This window comes from Dipodomys merriami, unplaced genomic scaffold (assembly GCF_024711535.1).
Source record: "Dipodomys merriami isolate MVZ:Mamm:240054 unplaced genomic scaffold, mDipMer1.0.p SCAF_249, whole genome shotgun sequence".
Lineage (NCBI taxonomy): Eukaryota > Metazoa > Chordata > Mammalia > Rodentia > Heteromyidae > Dipodomys > Dipodomys merriami.
Genome location: NW_027203926.1, coordinates 1489798 through 1513811, shown reverse-complemented (window position 1 = coordinate 1513811; position 24014 = coordinate 1489798). Strand labels below are relative to the sequence as shown.

General features: G+C 39.6%; 1 protein-coding gene across 2 annotated transcripts; it reads left to right on the top strand.

Moving 5' to 3' along the window:
* Positions 1–145: 145 nt before the first annotated feature.
* On the top strand, positions 146–23536 carry LOC138836120 (tectonic-3-like). 2 transcript variants are annotated; one of them, XM_070034638.1, is made up of 14 exons: positions 146–449; positions 617–740; positions 1067–1185; positions 4892–5019; positions 5238–5346; positions 5435–5550; positions 5997–6032; positions 6555–6629; positions 7334–7459; positions 8738–8842; positions 9554–9648; positions 11928–12081; positions 12931–13068; positions 21099–23536. In XM_070034638.1, exons 1-14 carry the CDS (start codon positions 194–196, stop codon positions 21333–21335), a joined length of 1818 nt encoding a protein of 605 aa, XP_069890739.1. In that variant the 5' UTR covers positions 146–193; the 3' UTR covers positions 21336–23536. The 2 variants fall into 2 exon arrangements, with proteins under 2 accessions (XP_069890739.1, XP_069890738.1); XM_070034637.1 differs by lacking the exon at positions 8738–8842 and having other exon boundaries at positions 151–449; positions 7334–7421; positions 9525–9648.
* The last annotated feature ends 478 nt before the right edge of the window (positions 23537–24014 follow it).

Sequence of the window (24014 nt, the reverse complement as noted above, 5' to 3'; positions counted from 1 at the left end):
ATGGCGCAGAAGGAAGGATGCTGCCCGGGCTGCAACAATCCCGCTTCCTATTGGCTGCAGCGTCTCCGTTATTGCCACGAGCCAATGATCAGCTAGAGATCGATGACGTCAGACGCCGTGGACTCACGCTCTAGCAACGCGTCTGGAGACCGCGGAGTCCCGTGTTCCGCCGCTCTGGCACCTCGATTTCCTCATGAACACCCCGCAGCTCGAGCTGCTGTGGTTGTACTTCTTGATCCTCCCTGAGGGCGCCCGGTTACAGCCCTCTTTCTCCCCGTCAGGGACAATGCCCACCTCCTCAGTGCTGGGCCCGGTGACGGAGGGCGGGACCCCACAGCCCTCCTCGGAGAATGCCACTCTCGGGGAAGTGCCTGGGCTTCTCAGCACGGCGGGCCCTTCTCTTGCGACCCCCGCGGCGCCCGCGAACTGGACCTCCGACCTCTTCCCAGGTGAAGGGATCAGTTGGGGAAACTGTGTAGACTTCAAAGATGCGCGATTCTGTAAGATTGACTCACCGCGAAGGGAGGGGAGTGGGACAACTAGAAGGGGACGGGCTTAGTTTGGAAGAGTTGGGGGGAAATCTTACCTCGCTCTACTTTTGATTGTACTTTCATAGTCCTACCGATCTGTGTCTGTGACTTGACACCTGGTACCTGCGATCTAAATTGCTGCTGCGATAGAGATTGCTATCTTCCCCATCCCAGGACAGTGTTCTCCTTCTGCCTTCCAGGCAGCGTCAGGTAAGCTGCAGTACCCAGAAAGAATCTTAAAGAGGGCAGGTCCTAGAATGTGTAATATTTGGAAATAAAAAGATAAGCTACTGTACTTCCTACCCCCTACTTGTAAGGTGTTCCTTGTTTTTTTTTTGTTTGTTTGTTTTTTTTAAGGAGTGATCCTTTCTGATTCTCTAAAACAGCTGTAGTAGAATAGACTTGGGTTGTTGCATTGTAGCTTCCGAAGGAGCCTCTCTGGTGAGGGCCACTCTTAAAGAAAATTTCTTTAAATAAGACACTCGTAAAGATCTACATCTTCCTCCTAAATGTACGTTCTTCCTCTTTCTTCACAGGTCTTCAAGCTGGGTGTGTGTAGACAACTCTCTTATCTTTAAGAGTAATTCTCCATTTCCTTCGAGAGTTTTCATGAATTCAAATGGAGTCAAGCAGTTTTGTGTCCATGTGAACAACTGTGAGTAGAAGCATCGTTGGTTGCTCTTACCTAACGTTTATTGAGAAGTGACTTTGTCTTTGCACTTTCCCTTGATTCATTCTTTCTTAAGTATTTTGTTTTTGTTCTTAAATTCCGCTTCTCATCCTACCTTTTCCCATATCCAATCTATTAGAGGACCTTTGCAATTTCTTAGATCAGATTACATACAGGACTTGAATTTAATACTTTTTTTTTTGTCAGTCATGGGACTTGAACTCTGGGCCTGGGTGCATCCCTGAGCCCTTCAGCTCAAGGCCTGCGCTCTACCACTTGAATCACAGCACCACTTCTGGGTTCTTGGTGGTTAATTGGAGATAAGAGTCTCAGGGAGTTTCTTGCCTGGGCTGGCTTTGATCCTCAGATCTCAGCTCCCTGTGTAGCTAGGATTACAGGTATAAGCCACTGTCGCCCAGAATTTAAGACTTCTAATCATCCCTCTTAACTCTGATAATCATAGAGTGTATCCTCCCCAACTTGCTACACTCTCCAAAGGTTTCTGAACAAGGAAGCCAGCATAATGCTGTGTTTTGGATTGGTTCATATAACAAAGTGATTCTCCATGGCTGGCTGTGATGTGAATGCCTGCTCTGTGTATGTGTGAGACAGGTAGAGAAATGACCATAAGCTTTTTCCTTTTAAAAAAATAATTTACTTTATTGTTATTATAAAGTTGTACAGAAGGAAGTGTCCCCATTACCTGACTCATGTCATTGTAATCCCTCTCTACATTGTTTTTTCCTTTTGTACAAACACAAGTCCAGCTCCCCAGCCTCATTCTTCCTTGTCCAAAAAGCTCATTTGACTTTACTACCTGGAGAATAATGTCCGGCTTCTTTGCCTGCAAGTCAGTGTGCTCTCATATTTGAGCTAATTCTTTTTTCTACTCACTGTCACTCACTCTCTACATTTCACCTTCTGTTCTGGCCAAATTCAACTTCTCATTGTCCTCAAGATAAGCCATTGCATTTGCCCCAAGTTTGTGTTTTCTTTTCTTCTTGACTCAAATATTCCTCTTTCTCATTGCATTTTAAAATGTATAACTCTTCCAAGAATCCACTCTTGTTCATCATCCTCAAAAGTTCTGATACATTTGTTGTTTTAAGTTCTCTTGGAATGTATAGGATTTCTTGTATTGTTGCCAGTTCATGGTAGACCATATTTTCAAAGGTATGATATTAGCACCTCAAAGGGACAAACCATATCTTTATTTGCCCACAGTGCACGGATGTTGAGAAATGTTTTTCCCCCCATTTTCTGTGGTTTTGCTTTTGTTGTTGTTGTTGTTGTTGCTTTTTAAGGTCACCCAAGCAAGCACAGAACTCATAATGCTCCTACCTTAGCCCTCAGTGCTGGGATTACAAACTTGCACTCCTTGCCTGACAATGAAGGTTATCTTAGTTTTGTTCAGAAACCTTTGTATAGTTATTTTTTAAAGTGGTAATAGGATTTGAACTCAGAGCCTGGGCTTACTAGGCAGATACTTTACCACTTAAGCTACACCCCCCCCCCACACATACCCTTTGCAGTTTTAGTTATTTTTCAGATAGAGTATCCATTTTTTTTACCTAGGCCAGCTTGGACTGTTATACTCTTTCTCTGGACATTTTATTTTATTTACATTATTTTCTTCTTAAAATTTAAAAAATTACCTTTAGTTGTACAAAGTAATATCTGTGCATTTTAAAATTCTTGTTTATGGGGGGGGGGAGAGCGGGGAGGTTTGGGTGGGGGCAGGGGGAGGTTGGGAAAGGATGGGAAGGGGAAACAAAGGAGGAGGCTACAATGCTTGATAAGAAATGTACTCATTATCTTGCCCATGTAATTGTAACCCCTCTGTACAGTATTTTCACAATAAAAAATAAATAAAAGGAAAAAAAGGAAAAAAAAGATAAAATTCCTGTTTACCATCACTCCCACCAGTATACCTGAGCTGAAGTGAGAGAGAAAATGTTAACTTTGTCTTACTGATTTAAGCTATGAAAAAAATATTTACCATCCCACCTAGCTCTCCTATTAATTTGTGTTTCAGTTTAACTTTCAATTATAATGATAGAAATAACTGCATCTTTTATGAAGTTGATATGTCCTCCTCTGTGGTTTTCAGACTATAAATTCCAAAGGAAATGTTAAGCAGCTCCTGGAAGCTTTGGCTCCTTGAGTTCAGGTCATAGGTGGAAGGTGGTCTACAGAACAGCAGCATCAGCATCACCTGTTTCAGAGCAGCACTGCTTTTTCAAATGCTAATATACATGTGTGTCACTTAGGAATTTTGTCAACATGATTCAGACATCACCTAGAGATTGTGTTAGCATGATCCAGACTCAGTAGGTGTGAGGAATGGCCTGAGTGTGCATATTTCTGACAAGCTCCAGATGATACTGAAGTTGTTAACAGTTAACAGTAGCATGATCTAGATGTATAAAGAATGAATACAAAAAGCACGGGGTGGGGATGGGGGGGGGCCTGGGAGTGTGGCTTAGTGGTAGAGTGTTTGCCTTGCATGCATGAAGCCCTGGGTTCAATTCTTTAGTTGCACATAAACAGAGAAGTCTGGAACTGGCGCTGTGGCTCAAGTGGTAGGGTGCTAGCGTTGAGCAAAAGAAGCTCAGGGATCCTGAGTTGAAGCCCCAGGACTGGCAAAAAAAAAGAAAAAAGGATGAATAGTCTTGAGAGGCCCCAGAATTGAGAGCTGTGTTCATTTCGTGCTATCAGAAAGCTGAAGAATCATACATGAAATGTGTTGTAGACAAAAGTCGAGCCTTTTTTGATGGGGAAGGCACTTGGTGTCTAGGGTTTTTAACTAGGCAGGCATTCTACCTAAATGAAACATTTAGCCATGTTTCAATCCTTTTGCTTTTATCAGATAGGATCTCATACTTTTTGCCCAGCCAACTTCAGACCATGATCCTCCTACTTCTACTGCCTCAGTGTCTAGGACTACTGTGTGCACCATCATGCCTAGCCCAAAGTGCCAAACTTATTTCGTGTAGAAGCATCATTAGCTTTCAATGATTTGGGTCTCATTATCTTTTGACTGTCCAAGTGACATACTTAATACAAAGAATAAAACTAGCATGGAGCTTGTTTTTGCTTGGAGTGGTAAACCCAGTGTTATCTACCATTCTGGGCACGGGACAGCAACAGGATCTTTTTCCTCTTCCAAGAAAAATGAAAAGTACAGCTCAAATATTATCTTTAACTTTGCCTTGGTCCTATGGAAACAGTATAATTTTCTTTTAATCAGTCATCTGGTATGGGTCAAATACCACCATTGCCGAGTTTCCTTTTTTTACAAATTGTTAATCACACACATTCTTGGCTATAAGAGACTAAGAGCTGACTGACATTCATTCAATGACTGTGTTATTTACTTAGATCCTCATACTAAGACATTATTTCAGTTAATAGGTTATCTATAAAGAAGTGTTCATATCAGTAAATCTGAATTTTATCTCTAGAGATGGGATACTAATTTGGAATCTTTCAGGGAAATGTTCTAAAACTTGATCTGGATGCTATCATAATGCAAGTATATGTATTTATAAAACAACTTTGACTATATTTTAGCCATTTTCACACATATATTATACTTAAATAATTTTTTCATATTGTTTGGCATGCTATGTATTTAAACGTAAATGCTTTTGTTTTTAACTAAACTTCTTTCTTTTGAAAAATATTGCAGCTAAATTAAACTATTTCCAGAAGCTCCAAAAGGTCAATGCAACCAACTTCCAGGCCCTGGCTGCAGAGTTTGGAAGCAAATCATTTACTTCAACATTGCTACCTCAGCCACAACTCTCTTTTTATAGGGTGAGCCTGGGAAGGGAATTCCCATTGTTTGTTTTTGGTTTTCCTATCATAGTAAACAATGGTCATTGTGTCTTTGTGCTGCCTCCCTAGGATGTGGTAAACCATTCCTGGCTCTTTTAGAGGATACTTCTGTCCTTGTAAACAAGCCATTTAGTTTACTTTGTTTGTCATTGCTGGTTTATTTCAGTCCATTCTCACTGAAAAACTGTGTTCTACAGGCTGGGGATCCCATTCTGACTTACTTCCCCCAGTGGTCTATAGTAAGCTTACTGAGGCAGCCTGCGGGAGTGGGAGCCGGAGGACTCTGTGTTGAGAGCAATCCTGCAGGTGGGTCCAGGGCAGAAGTGCCAGCCTTCTTACTCAATTTAAAACAGACTTTCTCATTTACTACCATGTTCATTCTTTGTGTTGTAAGGTTTCCTAGAGAGTAAAAGTACAACCTGTACTCGTTTCTTCAAGGACCTGGCCAGTAGCTGTACCTCAGATCCAGCCTTGGATGCTGTCTCCTACTATAATTTCACAGTCTTGAAGGTGGGTGTGCTGCTGTTCTCACCTTGTCACCATCATGAATTTGTAGTCAACATGCTACCCACTATTGTGGTTGTGGAACATTCACCAACTGAAAGTCAGACTTCTCAAGAGCTACATAAAAGGCAGAAGACCTATCATCGGAAAAAGATGAATTGAGGATATATATTTGTGTACATGTATATTTATGTGTATATATATATATATATAATATATATATTTATGTGTATATGTGTATATATACATATTTATACATATGTACCTATATAGCTTAAAGTTCTGACACTTTAGTGTAAGGAAGAATTAGGAATGTTAAGAAAGAGAGCAAGCAGTTCCAATATTTTGATTGTTCCTACAACCCAACATCAAAGTACATTGGTAGTAATCTGAACCTACAAGCTCATGGTGACTTTATGTATATCCATGTCTCCATTGTTCTCTTTTTCTAGGTGCCGAAAGATATGACTGATCTTCAGAATATGAAGGTATGATGCCATTTAGCAGGGAAAAGGAAAAAGAATATTGTAACTAAAGCAATTTCAGTCTGTATTTTAATGATGGAAGAAATGTAAGTCTGATGCATCATAGTGAAATGTGGATCTAAAACAGTGCTTTACAAAGAGCAGTCCAATAGTTTCATATGAATTTAAGATTAATGAAGTATTATAGTAAATCTAGAAAACACTTGAGTTAAACAAAATTAAATACAGCATTTGGGGTTCTTAGAGTCTTCTAATGAAATAAAGGCCCTTAAAAGTTGATTACAGGTTTGCTTATACTTGTTTATGGGTGCCTGTTTTATATCATCTCATAGAATTAATGTCCTGAGAAATATATTTTGAGATGTGCTGATGTAGAATAATTTTTGAATTTAAATTGTAGTCTAGCAATGGAAGGAGAAAGAAAAGGGGAAAACAGATACTCATTTTAGCATGATACATAGCTAGAAGAGAAAATGCAACTTTCAATTTTAGTTGATCTTTTTTTTTTCCCCTTGATGGTTCCAGGTTCCAATAACACTTACCTCACAGGCAAGTCCTCCTCTGTTGGCTGGAAACACTTGTCAGAATATCGTTTCCCAGGTAGGGCTGCAGACCTCAGATTCTACACTCATGTATGTTGATTAGTATTGTAAGAGATGTGCTAGTGTAACCCCAGCTGAAGTTTTGTGTATTATCTGAGATTTCATATGTCAAGAGTTGAACCCAATATCTTCCTCCTGACTATGTTTCTAACATTTCCATTGCCACCATCCTCCAGTTCAGAACATTTCAAGTTCAGAACATTCTGACTCCTTCCTTTTCCCACACTGTTACTGATTCCTATTGACTGATCATAATTTCTTCTTTTGATAGGAAAAAAGTCTGTAATAGTCAGTGCAGAAGTAGTAAATCATCATTTTAAAGATTGCTAGAAATTTACTATCAGCTAGCAGCTATCTTTCACTTCAGACACCTCGAGTCAAGTAGCCCAGTTTCCATCTAAATATGAGTGGTTTACATTTCAGAAGCTCACCTCTGCTTCTAGTACTTACTGTCTTCTTCCCCCAATCAAAACTTTTTCTGAACACAACTCTCCCATAAACACTTCCGAGAAAAGCTCTATCCTCTTTTTCTTGTGTAAATGTAATTAATATAAAGCTATCCCTATCTTTTCATGCTGTTTTTGTTTTAAATGTTGTTTAATTTATACATGTAGTTATAATAACACAGTTATAAAATACTCTTCTTTAAACACAATTAGTCCAATAGCTCTTTTCTTAATTGATTCTTCTTTTGCATTTCAGGTCATCTATGAGATAGAAACCAATGGGACCTTTGGAATCCAGAAAGTCTCTGTCAGTTTTGGACAAACCAACTTGACTGTTGAACCAGGTGTTTCCTTACAACAAGACTTCATCATTCACTTTAGGGTTAGAGCCCTTTTCTTGTAGCAGATTGAGAGGGTTAGAAATAGCTCTCTGCTTCTAGAATGCATGTAAAATAAAGTAAAACTATGAATGCCTAGTTAACTCTTGACTAAAATTTCAACATTGAATATTCTTTAACTACATGTAATAGATATTCAACTTTTTTTTTTTTGTACTGCTCCTGGCTTTTTTGGCAGTTAATTGGAGATAAATTTCATGGACTTTTCTGCCAAAGCTGGCTTCAAACTGAATGATCCTCAGATCTCAGACTTCTGAGTACCTAGGATTACTTTTTACTTAATCTTTAACTCAGTTAACTTAAGAATTTAACTAGCTTTTCCTCTTATTTTTGGCCATTCCTTATTTCCCACTGAATCTTGTTTCTGGTGTTAATCACCACATTTTGGCTTTCTTCTGTTTTCCTTTTTGAACCCATCAGAGTTCAACTCTGTGTAAGTTCTCTATCTTTCGCATTTTGTCTCTGGAAATTATAGTTGTCTCATTTTAGCCAGTTTAAACATAGCACTAAATTGATAGCAACTTTTGCAGTACTAGGGTTTGAATCATGGCCTTAATGTTGCTTGTTTAAGCTTGCACTCTACCACTTGAGCAATGTTTCTAGCCCTGTTTTTGATGATGATGTTAGTTATTTTGAAGATGGAGTTTTCATGGTCTTTTCTACCCAAGCTGATTATGAAACAATATCCTTCAGATCTCAGCCTCCTAGGTACCTAGGATTATAAGCACGAGCTACAGGTACCTGGCTCAGAGCAATTTTTGAGAAATTAGGTTAAGTGGTTCTTGGTTGTAATCCTTGATAGAATTCCAATCACTCAAGTTTTTTTGTTTTGTTTTTTTGTTTTGTTTTTTTTGGTCTGGGCTGGGATGCTGTCCCTGAGCTCTTCTGCTCAAGGCTAGCACTCCACTTTTGAGCTACAGTGCCACTTCCATTTTTGGGGATGGTTAATTGGAGATAAGAGTCTCACAGACTTTTCTGCCCAGGCTGCTTTGAACTGCAATCCTCAGATCTCAGCCTCCTGAGTAGCTAGGATTACCCGCGTGAGCCACTAGCACTTAGGTGTTGTTTTCTTTGTTTTGGTTTTGTTTTTTTTAGTGAAGAACTCCAATGTTAAAACATTGGAGTATAAATTGTAACGTGATACACATGGAAGGAAACTAGATTGTTCAGTACAGATCATGTTACAAGGAAAGATAAGAAGCCAGGCAAGATAGGAAAATACGCTTTTCACAATAACCAACTGTTCTTCACTCTTTCTGCAGGCTTTTCAGTGGAACAGGGCTGTTTCTCCTGGTCCAAGAAGTGGGAATCCTGGATATATTGTTGGGAAGCCACTCTTGGTTCTAACTGGTGACATTGGTCACTCCGTATCCTTTGCAGATCTGGGTGGACTCTTGTAGCTAAAGGGGAAATGCTGCTAAGTTTAGATTTTCTAATTCTCCAAATTCTGCTAATCCATCATGTTTCCAAGTGTTGATACCACTGAAGGCTTTCAACATCCCACCTGAATACTGGGGTTTGAATCTAGGGCCTTGCGATTGATAGGCACTTCTACCACTTAAGCAATTCCTCCAGCCCTAAAAATTAAAAGCTTTAAACTTTAGAATGACTAGGAGGGCACCAGTGGCTCAAGTCTGTATTCCTAGCTACTTACGAGGCTGAGATCTGAGAATTGTGGTTTGAAGCCAGCCTGGGTAAGAAAGTCTGTAATATAGACTCATCTCCAATAAAGTAATCAGAAAAGGCCAGAAGTACACTGTGCTCAAGTGATAGAGTTCTAGCCTTGAGCAAAAGAAGCTCAGAGACAGTGTTCAGGCCCAGAGTTTCAGCCCCAAACAAACAACTAGAGTGGCTAAAGATGAGGAGCAAACTTTTTGCTTTTTTTAAACTCATATGATGTATGTTTAATTTTTTCTCTAATTCTGTTTTTTTAATTGCCAGTGGAAAATGCATACATTTATAATTTGTACAATAGTAGTATAAGATACAATGTTAAGGGAACAGTGACAGCATTGATTTTCCAATCCTACTTTCTTTTTTCTATCATAGTCTCCTTGACTGTCACTCCTCCACCTCAGATGACCCTCTTGCAGAGCCAGGGTGATGGAATCTGCTCTGTTAAGAGACATGAAGTACAATTTGGAGTGAATGCAATATCTGGATGCAACTTCAGGTAGTTCTTTGCTTCTGCAACCTCCTTAACAATTGATCTCCTTATAGGAAGAATGTTGATGTAGAAATTTATTTTATTTATTTGTTTGTTTTGCTCTTCTTAGGGCTTTAACTCGGGCCTAGGTTCTGTCCTGGAGTTTTTTTGCTTAAGACCGGTGCTCCACTTTTATGGAGTCTAGTGCTTAAAGCTAGTGTTCCACAGCTCCACTTTTGGCTTTTATGGCAGTTAATTGACAATAAGAGACCCATGGGGGCTGGGAAGGTGGCTCAGTGGTAGAGTGCTTGCCTTGCATGCATGAGGCCCTGGGTTCGATTCCTCAGCACCATATAAGAAAAAAGAAAAAAGCCAGAAGCGGTGCTGTGGCTCAAGTGGTAGAGCACTAGCCTTGAGCTGAAGAGCTGAGGGACAGTGCCCAGGCCCAGAGTTCAGGCCCCATGACTGGACCCCCCCAAAAAAATAAAAATAAAAATAAGAGACCCATGGGCTTCCCTGCCCAGATGGGCTTTGAACCATGATTCTCATGTCTCAGCCTCCTGAATAGTGTGAGCCACTGGTTTCTTGGGAGGAACTTTTTATTTTTAGTGGTACTGGGGTTTGAACCTGGGGCTTCATATTTACTAGGCAGGTACTATGGTGTGGGTGCTGTCCCTCAGCTCTTCAGCTCAAGGCTAGCACTCTACCACTTGAGCCACAGTGCCACTTCCAGCTTTTTCCTTTTGGCTTATGTGGTGCTGAGGAATCGAACCCAGGGCCTCATGCATGCAAGGCAAGCGCTCTACCACTGAGCCACCTTCCCAGCCCGCAGCCCTTTTGTGCTGGTTATTTTTTATGTAAGGCCTTACTTCCTGTCCAGGTATGCACCTGGACCATAATCCCCTTATTTTCAACATCCCATTATAAATGGAATGACAGGCATCCACCCATGCCTATCTTCTTCCATTAAGATAGTTTCCAGGGCTGGGAAGTGGCTCAGTAGTAGAGTGCATGCATGAGGTGCTGGGTTTGATACTTCAGCACCACATAAACAGAAAAAGCCAGAAGTTGCTTTATGGCTCAAGTGGTAGAGCATTAGCCTTGAGCTGAGAGCTGAGGGGCCCAGGCCCAACGCCCAGAATTAAAGCCCCATGACCAACAACAACAAAAGTCTTTTGGCAAGGTGCTGGTAGCTTATACCTATAATCCTAGCTACTCCAGAGGCTGAGATCTGAAAATCACAGTTCAAAGCTAATCTGGGCAGGAAAGTTTGTGAAACTCTTATTTCCAATAAACTACTCAGAAAAAGCTGGAGGTAGTGCTGTAGCTCAGCGGTAAGAGCACTAGCCTTAAGTAAAAGAAGCTCAGGGGCAGTACTCAGTCCTTAGGACTGGCGCACGCATACACACACACACACAAATAATAAGAGACTCATGGAATATTCTGTCTAGTCTGGCCTGGAACCTGAGAACCTCAATCCTTCTGTCCCCTCAAGTAGCTGGAATTATAGGTGTGAGCCACTAGTGCCTGTCTTTGATATATAGTCACTTCTTAATTTTTTATTTTTTATTTTTTTGGTGGTCGTGGGGCTTGAACTCTGAGCCTGGGCACTGTCCCTGAGCTCTTAGCTCAAGGCTAGTGCTCTACCGCTTGAGCCACAGCTCAGAAAACCACTTCTGGTTTTCTGGTGGTTAATTGGAGATAAGAGTCTCACGAACTTTCCTGCCCCGACTGGCTTTGAATCACGATCCTCAGATCCCAGCCTCCTGAGTAGCTAGGATTACAGGCATGAGTCATTGGTAACCAGCTACTTTTTAATATTTTAAATGATAGTTCAGAAGATGCTCATTAAGAATAGTCTTTAAGGGGCTGGGAAGGTGGCTCAGAGGTAGAGAGCTTGCCTTGCATGCCTGAGGCCCTGGGTTCGATTCCTCAGCACCACATAAGCAAAAAGAAAAAAGCCAGAAGTGGTGCTGTGGCTCAAGTGGTAGTGTGCTAGCCTTGAGCTGAAGAGCTGAGGGACAGAGCCCAGGCCCCACAACTGGACCCCCCCCAAAAAAAAAGAATAGTCTTTAAATCTAAATAATACCATATTGCCTTTGTATATCACCTTTATAGTAACAATAAAAACAATTTTGGAAGGAAAAGAAATAGGAGACAAAAATAGAAATATATTCTTATCTGCTCAAAAAAAGATACCATATTGATGCTAAGAGGTTTCTAATGACCCTTAAAATTTAGTGAGGATTTACACTAATACATACTGTATTAGCATCGCACTCCAACCTCCAGGTGTTTAATTACAGGCTCAAGGAAGTGGACTGCAACAAGTTGCAGCAGGAGATTTGTCAGACTCTTCATGGAAGACTGAGACCAGAACATGTGGCCATCTTTGGTAACGCTCACCCAGCCCAGAAAGGAGAGTGGACCAGGATCCTCAGCAAGAACTGCAGTGTTTCAGTAAGGAGGGACACTTAAAAAAATTTTTTTATACTAACTTACCTGTTTTCTTCTAGTAGTTTCATAGTTTGGGTCTGACATTTAGGTCTTTGGTCCATTTTGAGTTGATTTTTGTAAATGGTCTGAAATAGAGCTCAAGATTTGTTATTATGTATATGAATATTCTGCTTTCCCAGCACCATTTATTGAAGAGGTTGTGTTTTTTCTAATATTCAAGAATCAATTGACTGTAGATTCTCCATTCTGTTCATTGATCTTTGTATCAGTAACATGATCTATGTGTCCATCAATTTTATGCCAGTAACATGGTAACCCTGTACTATGTCCTTGTGCCAGGTATTAAGCTGTGTCCTTTCTGTTCAAGACTCCTTGGGCAATTCGGGTGGTTTTTTTTTTTTTGCCAGTCCTGGGGCTGGGCACTGTCCCTGAGCTTCTTTTGCTCAAGGCTAGTACTCTACCACGTGAGCCACAGAACCACTTCTGGCTTTTTCTTTATATGTGATACTGAGGAATTGAACCCAGGGCTTTATACATGCTAGGAAAGCACTCTACCACTAAGCCAATTCGAGGTCTTTTATGTCATAAAATTTTAGGATTTTGTTCTTTCTATTAAGAATCTCATTGGTGTTTTGACAATATTGACTGAATCAGTAAGTCACTTTGGGTAGTATGATATTTTAAAAAACAGTGATTCTTCCAATCTGTGCACACAGAAGGTCTTCACATTTTTATATGTATCTTCTGTTTCCTTCATCATAGTTTTGTGGTGGAGGTCATTCAATTCCAATTAAATTTATCCATTTGATTTTTAGTAGGCTATTCAAGCAAATGCTTCTTTACCTTTTGCAGGCTACAAACTGTACTTCCTGCTGTTTCATCCCAATTTCTCTGGAGATCCAGGTGTTGTGGGCATATATAGGCCTTCAGTCCAACCCACAAGCTCATGTATCAGGAACCCGATTTTTATACCAGTACAAATTTATACAGGTAAGTCATAGCTCAGAAAGGACCACTAACTGAAGTCTAGATTGGCTTATTAGCCATTTGATGGCAGGATTCCTTTTTAACCTAAGAGCCAGATAATGTTACTAATGTTTAAACAAATGAATGAGTCTTTTCTCCCACACATTTACTAAAACTAACATTTTGTCCTGATGAATATAGCCTGTGTCTAAGAGAGCTTTTCCCATAAATCTGTGTTCACTGTGACAATCATAATTATTAGAGCTCTGAGCCTGTGGTTTATGATTAAAGTTACCAGGGTGACTAGTTTGTAGTAACCACTTCTTGCTTTTATGTACTCCATTAAATGAATGCTTTTACTCTGTAATAGATGTTTATCTATGTTATATTTTTTTGTCTGTGGTGGGGCCAGAACTCTGGGCCTGGGCTCTGTCGCTCAGCTCTTCAGCTGTAGACTAGCGCCTCAGCCCCACTTCTAGCTTTTTCTGCTTATGTGGTGCTGAGGAATCGAACCAAGGCTTCATGAATACAAGGCAAGCACTTTACCACTTAGCCACCTTCCCAGCACCATATCTATTTTTTTATAATGTATCTTAGAACAGCTTTAGTATCTGCCTTGATTTTTGAACTTAATCTCCAGCTTTACAAGTTAAAAGCATGGTGTTTTCACTTAAGTTCATGTTTTCACCAGTCTTGGTAAAGTGATTGGTGTATTTCTAGTATGAAGTTTATTAGCATACAGTGAAAATTAAAAGATTGAAATTCTATCTAGTTGCATTAAACTTAATTCCTAGTTAAGAAACCTACATTGAATGCAAAATACAATTTTCCCTCATAGCAGGGTTGGACAGCTTAGTTCTCTAGGATTATAAATAGGATTAACAGATTACCAGAAACTATATTGCTGAGAACATCCATTCTTTTCCTAACAAATACTATTTCTTTAAGACTTTTAATTGTGTTACAGCACTGACATCAAATTTTCTAAACTATTCTTTTATTCTTGATTTATGAGTTCCTGTGCCACAATAGTGTTCTTTTTATTTTCCAGAACCTCTGATACTCAGGCATTGAAGTTACCTGGTGCCTCTTTCTTATCTAGCTAGTTTAACCAGTATCTTTTTCTAGTAGTTAGCAGGGGTCAGAGGTAGCTTTTCAAGTTAGTTTGCCCTTTCTACAACACTACACTTTATGGTCATTCAATCTACCTGGATTACATGGATGTCAGTTGAAAGATTCAACTGTGATTTGATCATGCATAACTAAAGAAATATATATTCCAATGATAAGGTATATTGTCTTGAAGTTATTAAAAGGTATTGTGGCTTATACAAAGCCATGTCCTTTACTTAGGCAGATTTAAGGAATTTGTGAAAGTATTTGATGGTAAAATTTTTAACTTTAAGGCCTAACCTGAGAAGCTGAAAGATGTTACATTCCTATAAAAGTGTAAAGACTTATGTAATAATAGTCTTATATCAGTAGTTAATCGCATGCAAGCATTTTATTCAATAATAAAGATTTCTCTGCTTTTTTATGGTGGAAGGGGTAGAAGTCAAGGCCTTGTACATGCTAGGCAAGCACTAAACCACTGAGCTACTCTCACAGCTATTTTCTTAACTTGAATCACTTCACAATCCATACATGCTTATCTGTTGGCACTTCATATGAATTTTTTTTCTTAGAATAGAAAGGAAAGCTAAGGTACATGTTCTAGTGCTTTAAGAATGAAGTGGGGGGGGTGGTTAACACTTGAAGTGCATTTTTTTCTTCTGAAAATTTTCTCCCTGCCTAACTAGCCACCCTTTCCCTTTGAAGCTTTAGTTGACAGAGGTCTTACCTGGGCTGTTTCCATCAGCTTAATATATAAGTGATAGCATAGAGACTGAGTTGCAAACAGCAGTCTGTAGCATATATACTTGTTTGATCTCACCTATGAAATGGCTTTTGCTGTTATTTTAACACATGTCAACATATAAAAATCAGGAAATTTTACCTAGATGGCCAGATTCCTGACTTCACTTGAAAAATCTGACAGTACAGATATTATTACACTCTTGCATGGCATCCACTCTTCTGTTACTATATAAGGAAATTCAGTATCCTTTAAATCCTTAAAGCACATAGCTGTGCTTACCAGCCCTCCCACAGTTGAATATTGGAGTCGTTTGTAAATAATGTATGGAAATATCAAAATGAAACTCCTTTGTACAATGAATACACTAATTTTAAAAAAAGAGAAAACTAAAAACAAAAAATAGAAAAAAATAACAAAAAGTTCTTTTTAAAAGATAAGAAAATTATTTACATAACAACTTAATGAAAGTAGAATTTCTTTATATTTGTGTTATTAAGAAAAAGAATGGAGCCGGGCGCTGGTGGCTCATGCCTGTAATCCTAGCTACTCAGGAGGCTGAGATCTGAGGATCGCGGTTCAAAGCCAGCCCGGGCAAGAAAGACCGTGAGACTCCTATCTCCAATAAATCACCAGAAAACCGGAAGTGGCGCTGTAGCTCAAGTGGTAGAGCGCTCGCCTTGAGCTGAAGAGCTGAGGGACAGCGCCCAGGCCCAGAGTTCAAGACCCACAACCGACAAAAAAAAAAAAAAAAAAAAAAAGAATGGGTTGGGAAGGTGGCTCAGTGCTAGAGTGCTTGCCTTGCATGCTTGACGCTCTGGATTTGATTCCTTAGCACCACATAAGCAGAAAAAGCCAGAAATGGTGCTATCGCTCAAATGGTAGAGCACTAGCTTTGAGCTGAGGCACAGTGCCCGGGCGCAGGCCCAGAGTTCAGGCCCCATGAACGACAAAAAAAAAAGAAAAAGAAAAAGAAAAGAAAAAGAACTATGAAGGGGACAAAGTACTTTTCTATTCAACTAACTTATTAAAAGATAAAGGCAAATAGTGGCTGATTGATGTTTGAAAGACTTCAGGGACAGGAATTTTGCTGACAGTCACGGTGATCGAGTCCATTGGCGCTGCCACTGTTGTCCCTAGGATTCTCCCAGACATCAACAGAAAAATGAAACAATCTAGTCACTTCTCAGCTCTTTCTGTCATAACAATTATTTCAAAATCTAATGTTGAGTTATTACTGAATTCTTTTGTTTAATGTTACTTATCTTCCCTAGTATTCTCCTTGCTTAATTATGAGATTGTGATAGAAGTTCCTGGCCCAACTTCACAATGTCAATAAATCACTTATAGCTATTTAAGGAATATTAGTATTTTTCTAATAAGTTATTAACTCTCAGCAGAGTCTCAGTGAAGTCTATGCAACTAAAAACCAATAAACTGACAGCAGTTTTCTTCCAACATATGTTAATAACTTGAGGTATAAAATATAACCCACTTTAAACTAGAGTAAATTAGAGACATTTATGAAATAAAACAATACTATTAGCCTTGAAATCTAGTCTGAGATGAATTCTCTAAAAGTTCAGATAGCACATCGAGACCCACTGGTGTGATGTGTTTAGCCCTGGGAGAAAAACATAGAATGATATCTATAAATTTGAAGTAAGCAAAAATTTCATAGTCAAATAACAAAAATTGTTGTGAAAAGCCTAAAAATAAATGCTCAACAAAATATATCATTATGAAAACAAAAAGGCAGACTTGTATGTGAAATAGTATTTCTTTTTTTTTTTTTTGGTCCGGTCGTGGGGCCTGAACTCTGGGCCTGGGCGCGCTCCCTCAGCTCTTCAGCTCAAGCCTAGTGCTCTACCACTTGAGCCACAGCGCCACTTCCAGCTTTTTTCTTTTTGCTTATGTGGTGCGAGGAATCAAACCCAGGGTCTCATGCATGCAAGGCAAGCGCTCCACCACTGAGCCACCTTCCCAGCCCGTGAAATAGTATTTCTTAGTACATTATCTGATAACACTCAATGTAAGGACAAAAAAAAAAGCAAACGCTAATAATAGGCAAAAGATTTGAACAGATGCTTCATTACCCGACCATAGGTACTACTGTATGTCCACCAAAATTGATAACATCAAACATATTCTGACAGTCTGATATACTGTAGTAGGAATGGGCAGTGGTACAACCACTTCATCTTCACTGTGACCCAACAATTTTGTTCTTAGGTATATATCCAGGAAAGATTAAAATGTATGGCCCCCACCAAGACTTGTACTAGAAAGTCTTATATGGAAAAACATAGATGAATCTCAAAAATATGTATCTTGAATGAAAGAAATCACACACATCTATACTTATCTAAACATCTAAGATATGTAGATTTAGGGCTGGGATGTAGCTCAGTGGCAGAACACAAACCTAACATGAGCAAGGCTCTGTGTTCAGTTTTCAATATCATAAAATTGATTCATAATTTATTAATTATACCTCAACAGAAATAATAAAGGACATGCAGGAACATATTTAAGAAAATTGAAAACAAAAGACTAGGGAAAATGTGAGCAGTACATGTTCTTAGCATTTTTTTGTAGGGGGGGGGTTATGGGTCTTGAACTCTGGGCTTGGGCACTGTCCCTCAGCTCTTCAGCTCAAGGTGAGTGCTCTACCACTTGAACTACAGTGCCACTTCTGGTTTTCTGGTGATTTATTGGAGATAAGAGTCTCCCGGACTTTCCTACCCGGGCTGGCTATGAACCACGATCCTCAGATCTCAGCCTCCTGAGTAGCTAGGATTACAGGCATGAGCCACCGTCACCTGGCTTACTTAACATTCTTTTATGAAAAATATTCATATACCTCAGTGATGACTTACACACTTGAGCCAAAGATATAATTGTTTTAGTTTGTAGTATATAGCTACAAGAGTATAAATCTAAGAGCACATGTATATAAGTTTTATCTTGGGGCTGGGAAGGTAGCTCAGTGGTAGAGTGCTTATCTTGCATGCATAAGGCCCTGGGTTTGATTCCTCAGCACCACATAAACAGAAAAAGCCAGAAGTGGTGCTGTGGCTCAAGTGGTAGAGCACTAGCTTTGACAAGCTGAAGAGCTAAGGGACAGCACCCAAGCCCAGAATTCAAGCCCCATGACCAGCAAAGAAAAAAAAAAACTTTTTCTTTAAAATAATAGTTTCAATTGTAGTGATTTGATATAGAGGAGTAATTTAATTGTGTGAAAATCATGATTATAAAAATGTGATCTAGCCAGGCACTGGTGGCTTACACCTGTAATCCTAGCTACTCAAGAGGCTGAGATCTGAGGATTACAGTTCAAAGCCAGCCTGGGCAGGAACATTCATGAGACTCTGATCTCCAATTAAGCACCAGAAAACTGGAAGTGGTGCTGTGGCTCAAGTGGTAGAGTGCTTACCTGGAGCTGAAGAGCTGAGAGAGGTGTCCAGGCTCAGAGTTCAAGCCCCAGGACTGACAAAAATTAACAAAAGCAAACAAAGATATTTAGCCAGGCATCCGCCTGTAATCCTAGCTACTCAGGAAGCTGAGATCAGAGTATCTCGGTTCAAAGCCAGCCTGGGTAGGAAAGTCTGTGAGATTCTTATCTCCAATAAACCACTCAGAAAACTGGAAGTGGCCCTGTGGCTCAAGTGGTAGAGCGCTTGCCTTAAGCTGAAGAGCTGAGGGATAGTGCCCAGGCCCAGAGTTCAAGCCCCAGGACTGACAAAAAAAAATTATTAACAAAACAAAACCCTTCATATTTCAAAATAAATTTTATTTTAGAACAAAAGATTTTGCTTCATTTAAATTGAATTGAGCTGAGCATGGTGGCATAGAATTTAATCCCAGCCTGAGGAGGTTGAGGCAGGAGGACTAAGTTTGAATACACACTGTTCTACAAAAAACTCCAGAACAGCTTGTAGTATATAATTAGGCTGTAGGTCCTATTTCAGAAAAAAAATAAAAATAAATCACTCCATAAATAGAATTATATTATTCAAATTTCACAAAGAGTTAAAACAGAATTGTCGGTGATTTTTTAATTAAGTATCATAAAATACTATGGCTTGAGTAGAAATAAATTAAGTCAACCATACATAATGGATCTAGAGCCATAGAGAAAGAAATGTGCTGACTTGTCTCTGTCTTTTGTCTGCCTTTATAAAAGAGATGAGGTTACCAAATTTGAAGGAAATTGTTTTTCTGGTGCTCACACAATGAACAGTTGAATACTCTAATTTTGTCCCAATACAACTTTAAAATGTAAATGGGCAAGTCAGGTACCAGTGGCTCATACCTATAATCCTAGCTACTCAGGAGGCTGAGATCTGAGGATCCTAGTTTGAAGCAATCTGGACAGGAAATTCCATGAGACTTTATTTCTGGTAAATATTCAGAAAAAGCTGGAAGTGGCGCTGTGGCCCAAGTTATAGAGTGCTAGCCTTGAGGAAAAAAAAAAAGCCCAGGAACAGTGTCTAGGCCCAGGGTTCAAGCCCCAGGACCATAAATAAATAAATAACAAAAAATAAATAAGATGGAATATGAGAAGGTTAGACTTCAGAATTCAAACAATACCTTGAATTAACTCACAAAGCTGTTCTGCATTAGTACCAAGATGAGTCAGTAACTTCAGTATTAGCCAGTGACCCAGTTGGTGCAATTCAGTACCATCTGCTTGGGTGCTCTACTGGACTGCATTTGTTCCAGACTTCCACACAATTGTAGAGGCAATTTGATTTCTGTCTTAACTGATATAATTGTATATATTTATGAAGTATGTCACCTACCTTCCTGCCTTCCTTCCTTCCTTGTGTGTGCCAGTATTAGGGCTTGAACCTCTAGGTCTTACGCTCTTGCTTAGCTTTTTCCCTCATGGCTGGTTGAGCCACACCTCTAATTCCAGCTTTTTAGCAGTGTCATGCTAAGCTAGCATCAAACCTCAAACCTCAGCCGCCTGATTATCCTCAAACCTCAGCCTCCTGATTATCTTGGATTACAAATGTGATCCATCAGTGCTCAGATTCAGAATGATATTTTAATACAACCAAGTAATTAGTTATTTCTGTTACCTCTGACATTGATCATTTCAATGTGCTGCAAACATTCAAAATATTCTCTTCCAGGTATTTTGAACTACACAGTAAATTGGTCACTATAGTTACCCTATTGTACCATAGAATACCAAAACTTATTCCTATCAGACTGTGTTTTATTATCTGTTAGTCCCACTCTCTACCCATTCCAGCCAAGGTAATTTCCTTAATAAATGGAGAATACACATTTCATTTGAATTGCTTGTTAGTGAATTAATAAATTCATTAAAGCCAACCTTTAAGGATTTGAATGATAGTGTGGTAGGAGGGATAAAAGATCAGATAGGAGTCTAAGTGAACTCCCAAATAGTACAACATACTTTCCATCTTGTGATTTATTACCTCTCATTACTTTATATTAGTTTTCTTATACATACATAAGGGTTATTCCAGGTAAATTTTTGGTAGCTTGGTGTTTTCAGCAGATAATATGTGTGTATCACAGTGAAAAGGTGAGAAAAAATCTTCATTATAGGGTTCCACAAGACAGTTTATTGTGGAATCATGATCTTCAATTTGCTTAGTAAGCATAGAGTCAGAACAAAAGGAATTCATTGTGATCAGTGTAATTGCGGTGTGTATGTCATCACCTTCAGTCATCTCCAAAAGCCATGTCAGGTTCACTACCTGAGTCAGCCTGACAAGGTCCTCCTTCTGGGAATATATGTTTTATTTGACTTAAATTGTTCAGTGATTGGGAATACCTTTTCAAACCTTAAAGTGTCTGAATCTAACATTTTTTTTTAGTCCATATTGCTGATTTCTTTTCCATGAGATTTCGCCTTTCTTTACTGTCTCCACTTGTATATACATACTGTTTCAGAACCTCAGCCTCTTTGCACCTAATGAAGCAGAGTTGCTAAGCAAGTAACAGCAGTGTTGCCATATGACTTCTGATATTGCAGCTCCCTAACAGGGGGAAACTTAGTCATATAACTGTTCACAGTTGTTGTGGACTGGTGTTGTGGACTCTTGGTAAGAAATTAATTTCCTCATAGAGAACAACACAGAATCCATAAAAAAAGTTGGACTACACCAGTGGGTACCAAGAACTAGCACTGATCTATCTATTGACCTTCTTCTTATAGGATTCCCAAAAAGGAACAGACATAACTTTGACAACTCTTGTGAACTTTGTGGATATTACCCAGAAGCCACAGGCACCACGAGGTCAACCCCAAACGGACTGGAAATTGCCATTCGACTTTTTCTTTCCCTTCAAAGCAGCATTCAGCAGAGGGGTTGACTTCCAGAAAGGCTCAGTTTCTCCCATCTGTATCCTGTGCCTCTTACTTCTTGGAATTCTCAACCTACAGACTAAGTGAAGAAAAAGAATCATCAAATTTCAATTTTCCCTATGGGAAACTCTAAGACAGCCTACTTGGCTAAATTGACATTTACTTGGTTTTGACTGAAGGACACCATTTATGAAAATCGAACCTAACAAAGGAGTCTTCATTGTGAAGCACAATATTTTAGAAAAGTAGTGAATGTTCCTGCAAGCCAACAGGTACAAAGTAGGTTCTCTGCTTCTCAACATGAGAAGGCACAGAGCCCTCCTTCAGTCCTTCAGGTTACATTTTGCCTGACTAAAGATTTCCAGGATCATCAGCCATCTGCTCACAGGCACAGTTGGGCCAGCAGGAAGGAGCACATTTATACTGTCACTCTGTGAATGCAGAATGGCTGCCCTCTGGATATGAGCTGACTATTCAGCTGGGAAACTGCTGGCTCAGTATTTGTCTGGCTTTTTTGCCAAGGCCTGTCCACACCTTTTGCTCAGGCATAAGTGGTGAAAGTAATTCTTTTTACTCAGTTTCCAGAATGAATATGGGTTCCCAGCTGTTTTTTTCTACTAGCAAATGGCCTTACCATTCATTCCTCTTCTTTCCTTCCCTTCTTCATGGTAAGGAGAAATAAAACTGATTTGAGATCTTTGTTGTACTAAGTCCAGCAACATGGTAATTTAATTGCCCTGTGACATACTTCATGATTATTTTTTTTTCTATGTGAGGATTTTTTTTGTCTTGTTTTGTTTTTTTAAAAAAGGAAGCCAGGCATTCCCTGTACTTAATTGTATTTTTTTTTGTCTTTTCTTTTTTGGTACTGGGGATTGAACCCAGGACATTGCACTTGCTAGACAAGAGCTTGGCCACTGAGCTACATCCCAGCCCCATTCCCTGTACTTAGAAGTTTGAGGTAGTAATATCAAGTGTATGGGTATTGCTACAACAGTGCAGACCAGCAAAAATGAAGACCACATTTTAGAGAGACTAAAGATGTTTATTGCCTGTGACTCAAACCAGGCTACTGCCAGAAACAAGTTCCAGTGACAAGGGAGGGGAGACCCTGGATTTTATACAAGCTGGCTACACATAAAATAGGCATTAATCAGATACACTAAAGGTCAGACAGGCTGACATCAACTTCTGACCAATACTTGTGCAGAAATCATGACATGCCGTTACTGTCTCTTCTGTATTGTTATTTAGAAAACATCTTTTGGGCTTACCACTAACAATTCAGATAGCCCCACCTTATTTGCCCCTAACTCACATTCCAGCAACAGTCCCACTGAACCATTTTTAGCAACTGAGTGGGGGCTACATTCTGGCAACTGGATGCTGGAAAGTCTCCTCATCAGGAGGGGTAACTTTTATCCACTTCCGTTGCATTCCCAACTCACAAATATGTCCATCCTTAATCTGAACATTCCTATGATTCAAAGCTCAGTTGAGAGGGTGGACCTCTGTGCCCATACCTAGCCCATGACCATTATCTTCCCGCCACAGATATCTGGTCCAAGAATGGAGTCCAGAGTAGGCCACCAACATTTTCTCTCCCAGGAATTTGGAACCTCCACCAAGGCAAGAAATCATTCAGGAGTGGGCACTATCTGGATATGTCTGGGGAAGCCCTTTTCCACAAAATGTTAGTGAATGGAGAGCCTCTTAAAAGAACAGGTCGGGGGGCTGGCAGATATGTAACTACAATGTAAAGAGAGAGATGGAGGCTGATACTGGTCCTTAATTTTCTAATTCCAATCCTTGCCTCTTCTGAGACCCAAGTTTACATCCTGCCCTTGGAGACACTCAATTACCCCTTTAATTCTTTCCTAAATGTTCCTCTTTCTCTGTGAACATGTGGTCCTGTCGAGCCTTATTTCTATTTGCTAAGCAAAAGTAAAATCACTCTAATCAAAGTAGTCCAATTTTTTTTAAATTTTATTTTATTTTATTTGAGAACATACTGTACAGAGGGGTTACAATTACATTGGCAGGATAATGCATACATTTCTTACCAAGCATTGCAGCCTCCTCCTTTGTTTACCCTTCACCTCCCTTCCCAGCCTCCCCCCTCCCCCCCACCCAATCATACCCCCCTCCCCCCCCACACCGACATTGTAAAGCTTGCTTTGACATGACATTTTGTAATTCTCCTTGTTGCAACAGGTCCACCTGAATCCTTAAACGACTTGTTTGTCCCCATCTCCTTCACATGTTATACTGACATCAAATAAAGTGAAAGCGGGGGTTACACTGTGGGGGAAGGACAATTTTTTTTTTTTTAGCATATACAGGAAAGATACCCTGACTTGACTTGTTTGGAGAAACAAACTAGCTCTTACATCTGGTATTTGACTTTTCCTAATCCAGAGTCAATAAGATAATGATAAAATAATCATAAAAGCAGCAACAAGACAAAAACATTGAATGTTAGGTATTTTTGTATTTGATAATTTCTATTTTGAGCCAGTTTCTCATTGTGTAGCCCTGTCATGGCCTTGAACTCTCCATCCTTTAGCCTTTGCTTCTTAAGTGCTGGGATTACTTATGTGCATCACAGTGCCCAGCTTTATACTTGATACCCTTAATAATGCTTTGAGATAAACAAGGGTAGTGTTGGCTTACCACTATCAATTCAGATAGTGTCTGCTTCCTATCCACATTCCAGCAACAGCCCCTCTAGGCCACTTTCCGGCAACTGGGTGGGGGGCCACATTC

Coding starts and splice junctions, on each gene's coding strand:
- LOC138836120 (XM_070034638.1), top strand. CDS start 194: ATGAACACCCCGCAGCTCGAGCTGCTGTGGTTGTACTTCTTGATCCTC. Junction 6,630..7,333: donor GTCAGAATATCGTTTCCCAG/GTAGGGCTGCAG, acceptor TTTGCATTTCAG/GTCATCTATGAGATAGAAAC. Junction 13,069..21,098: donor ACCAGTACAAATTTATACAG/GTAAGTCATAGC, acceptor TTCTTCTTATAG/GATTCCCAAAAAGGAACAGA.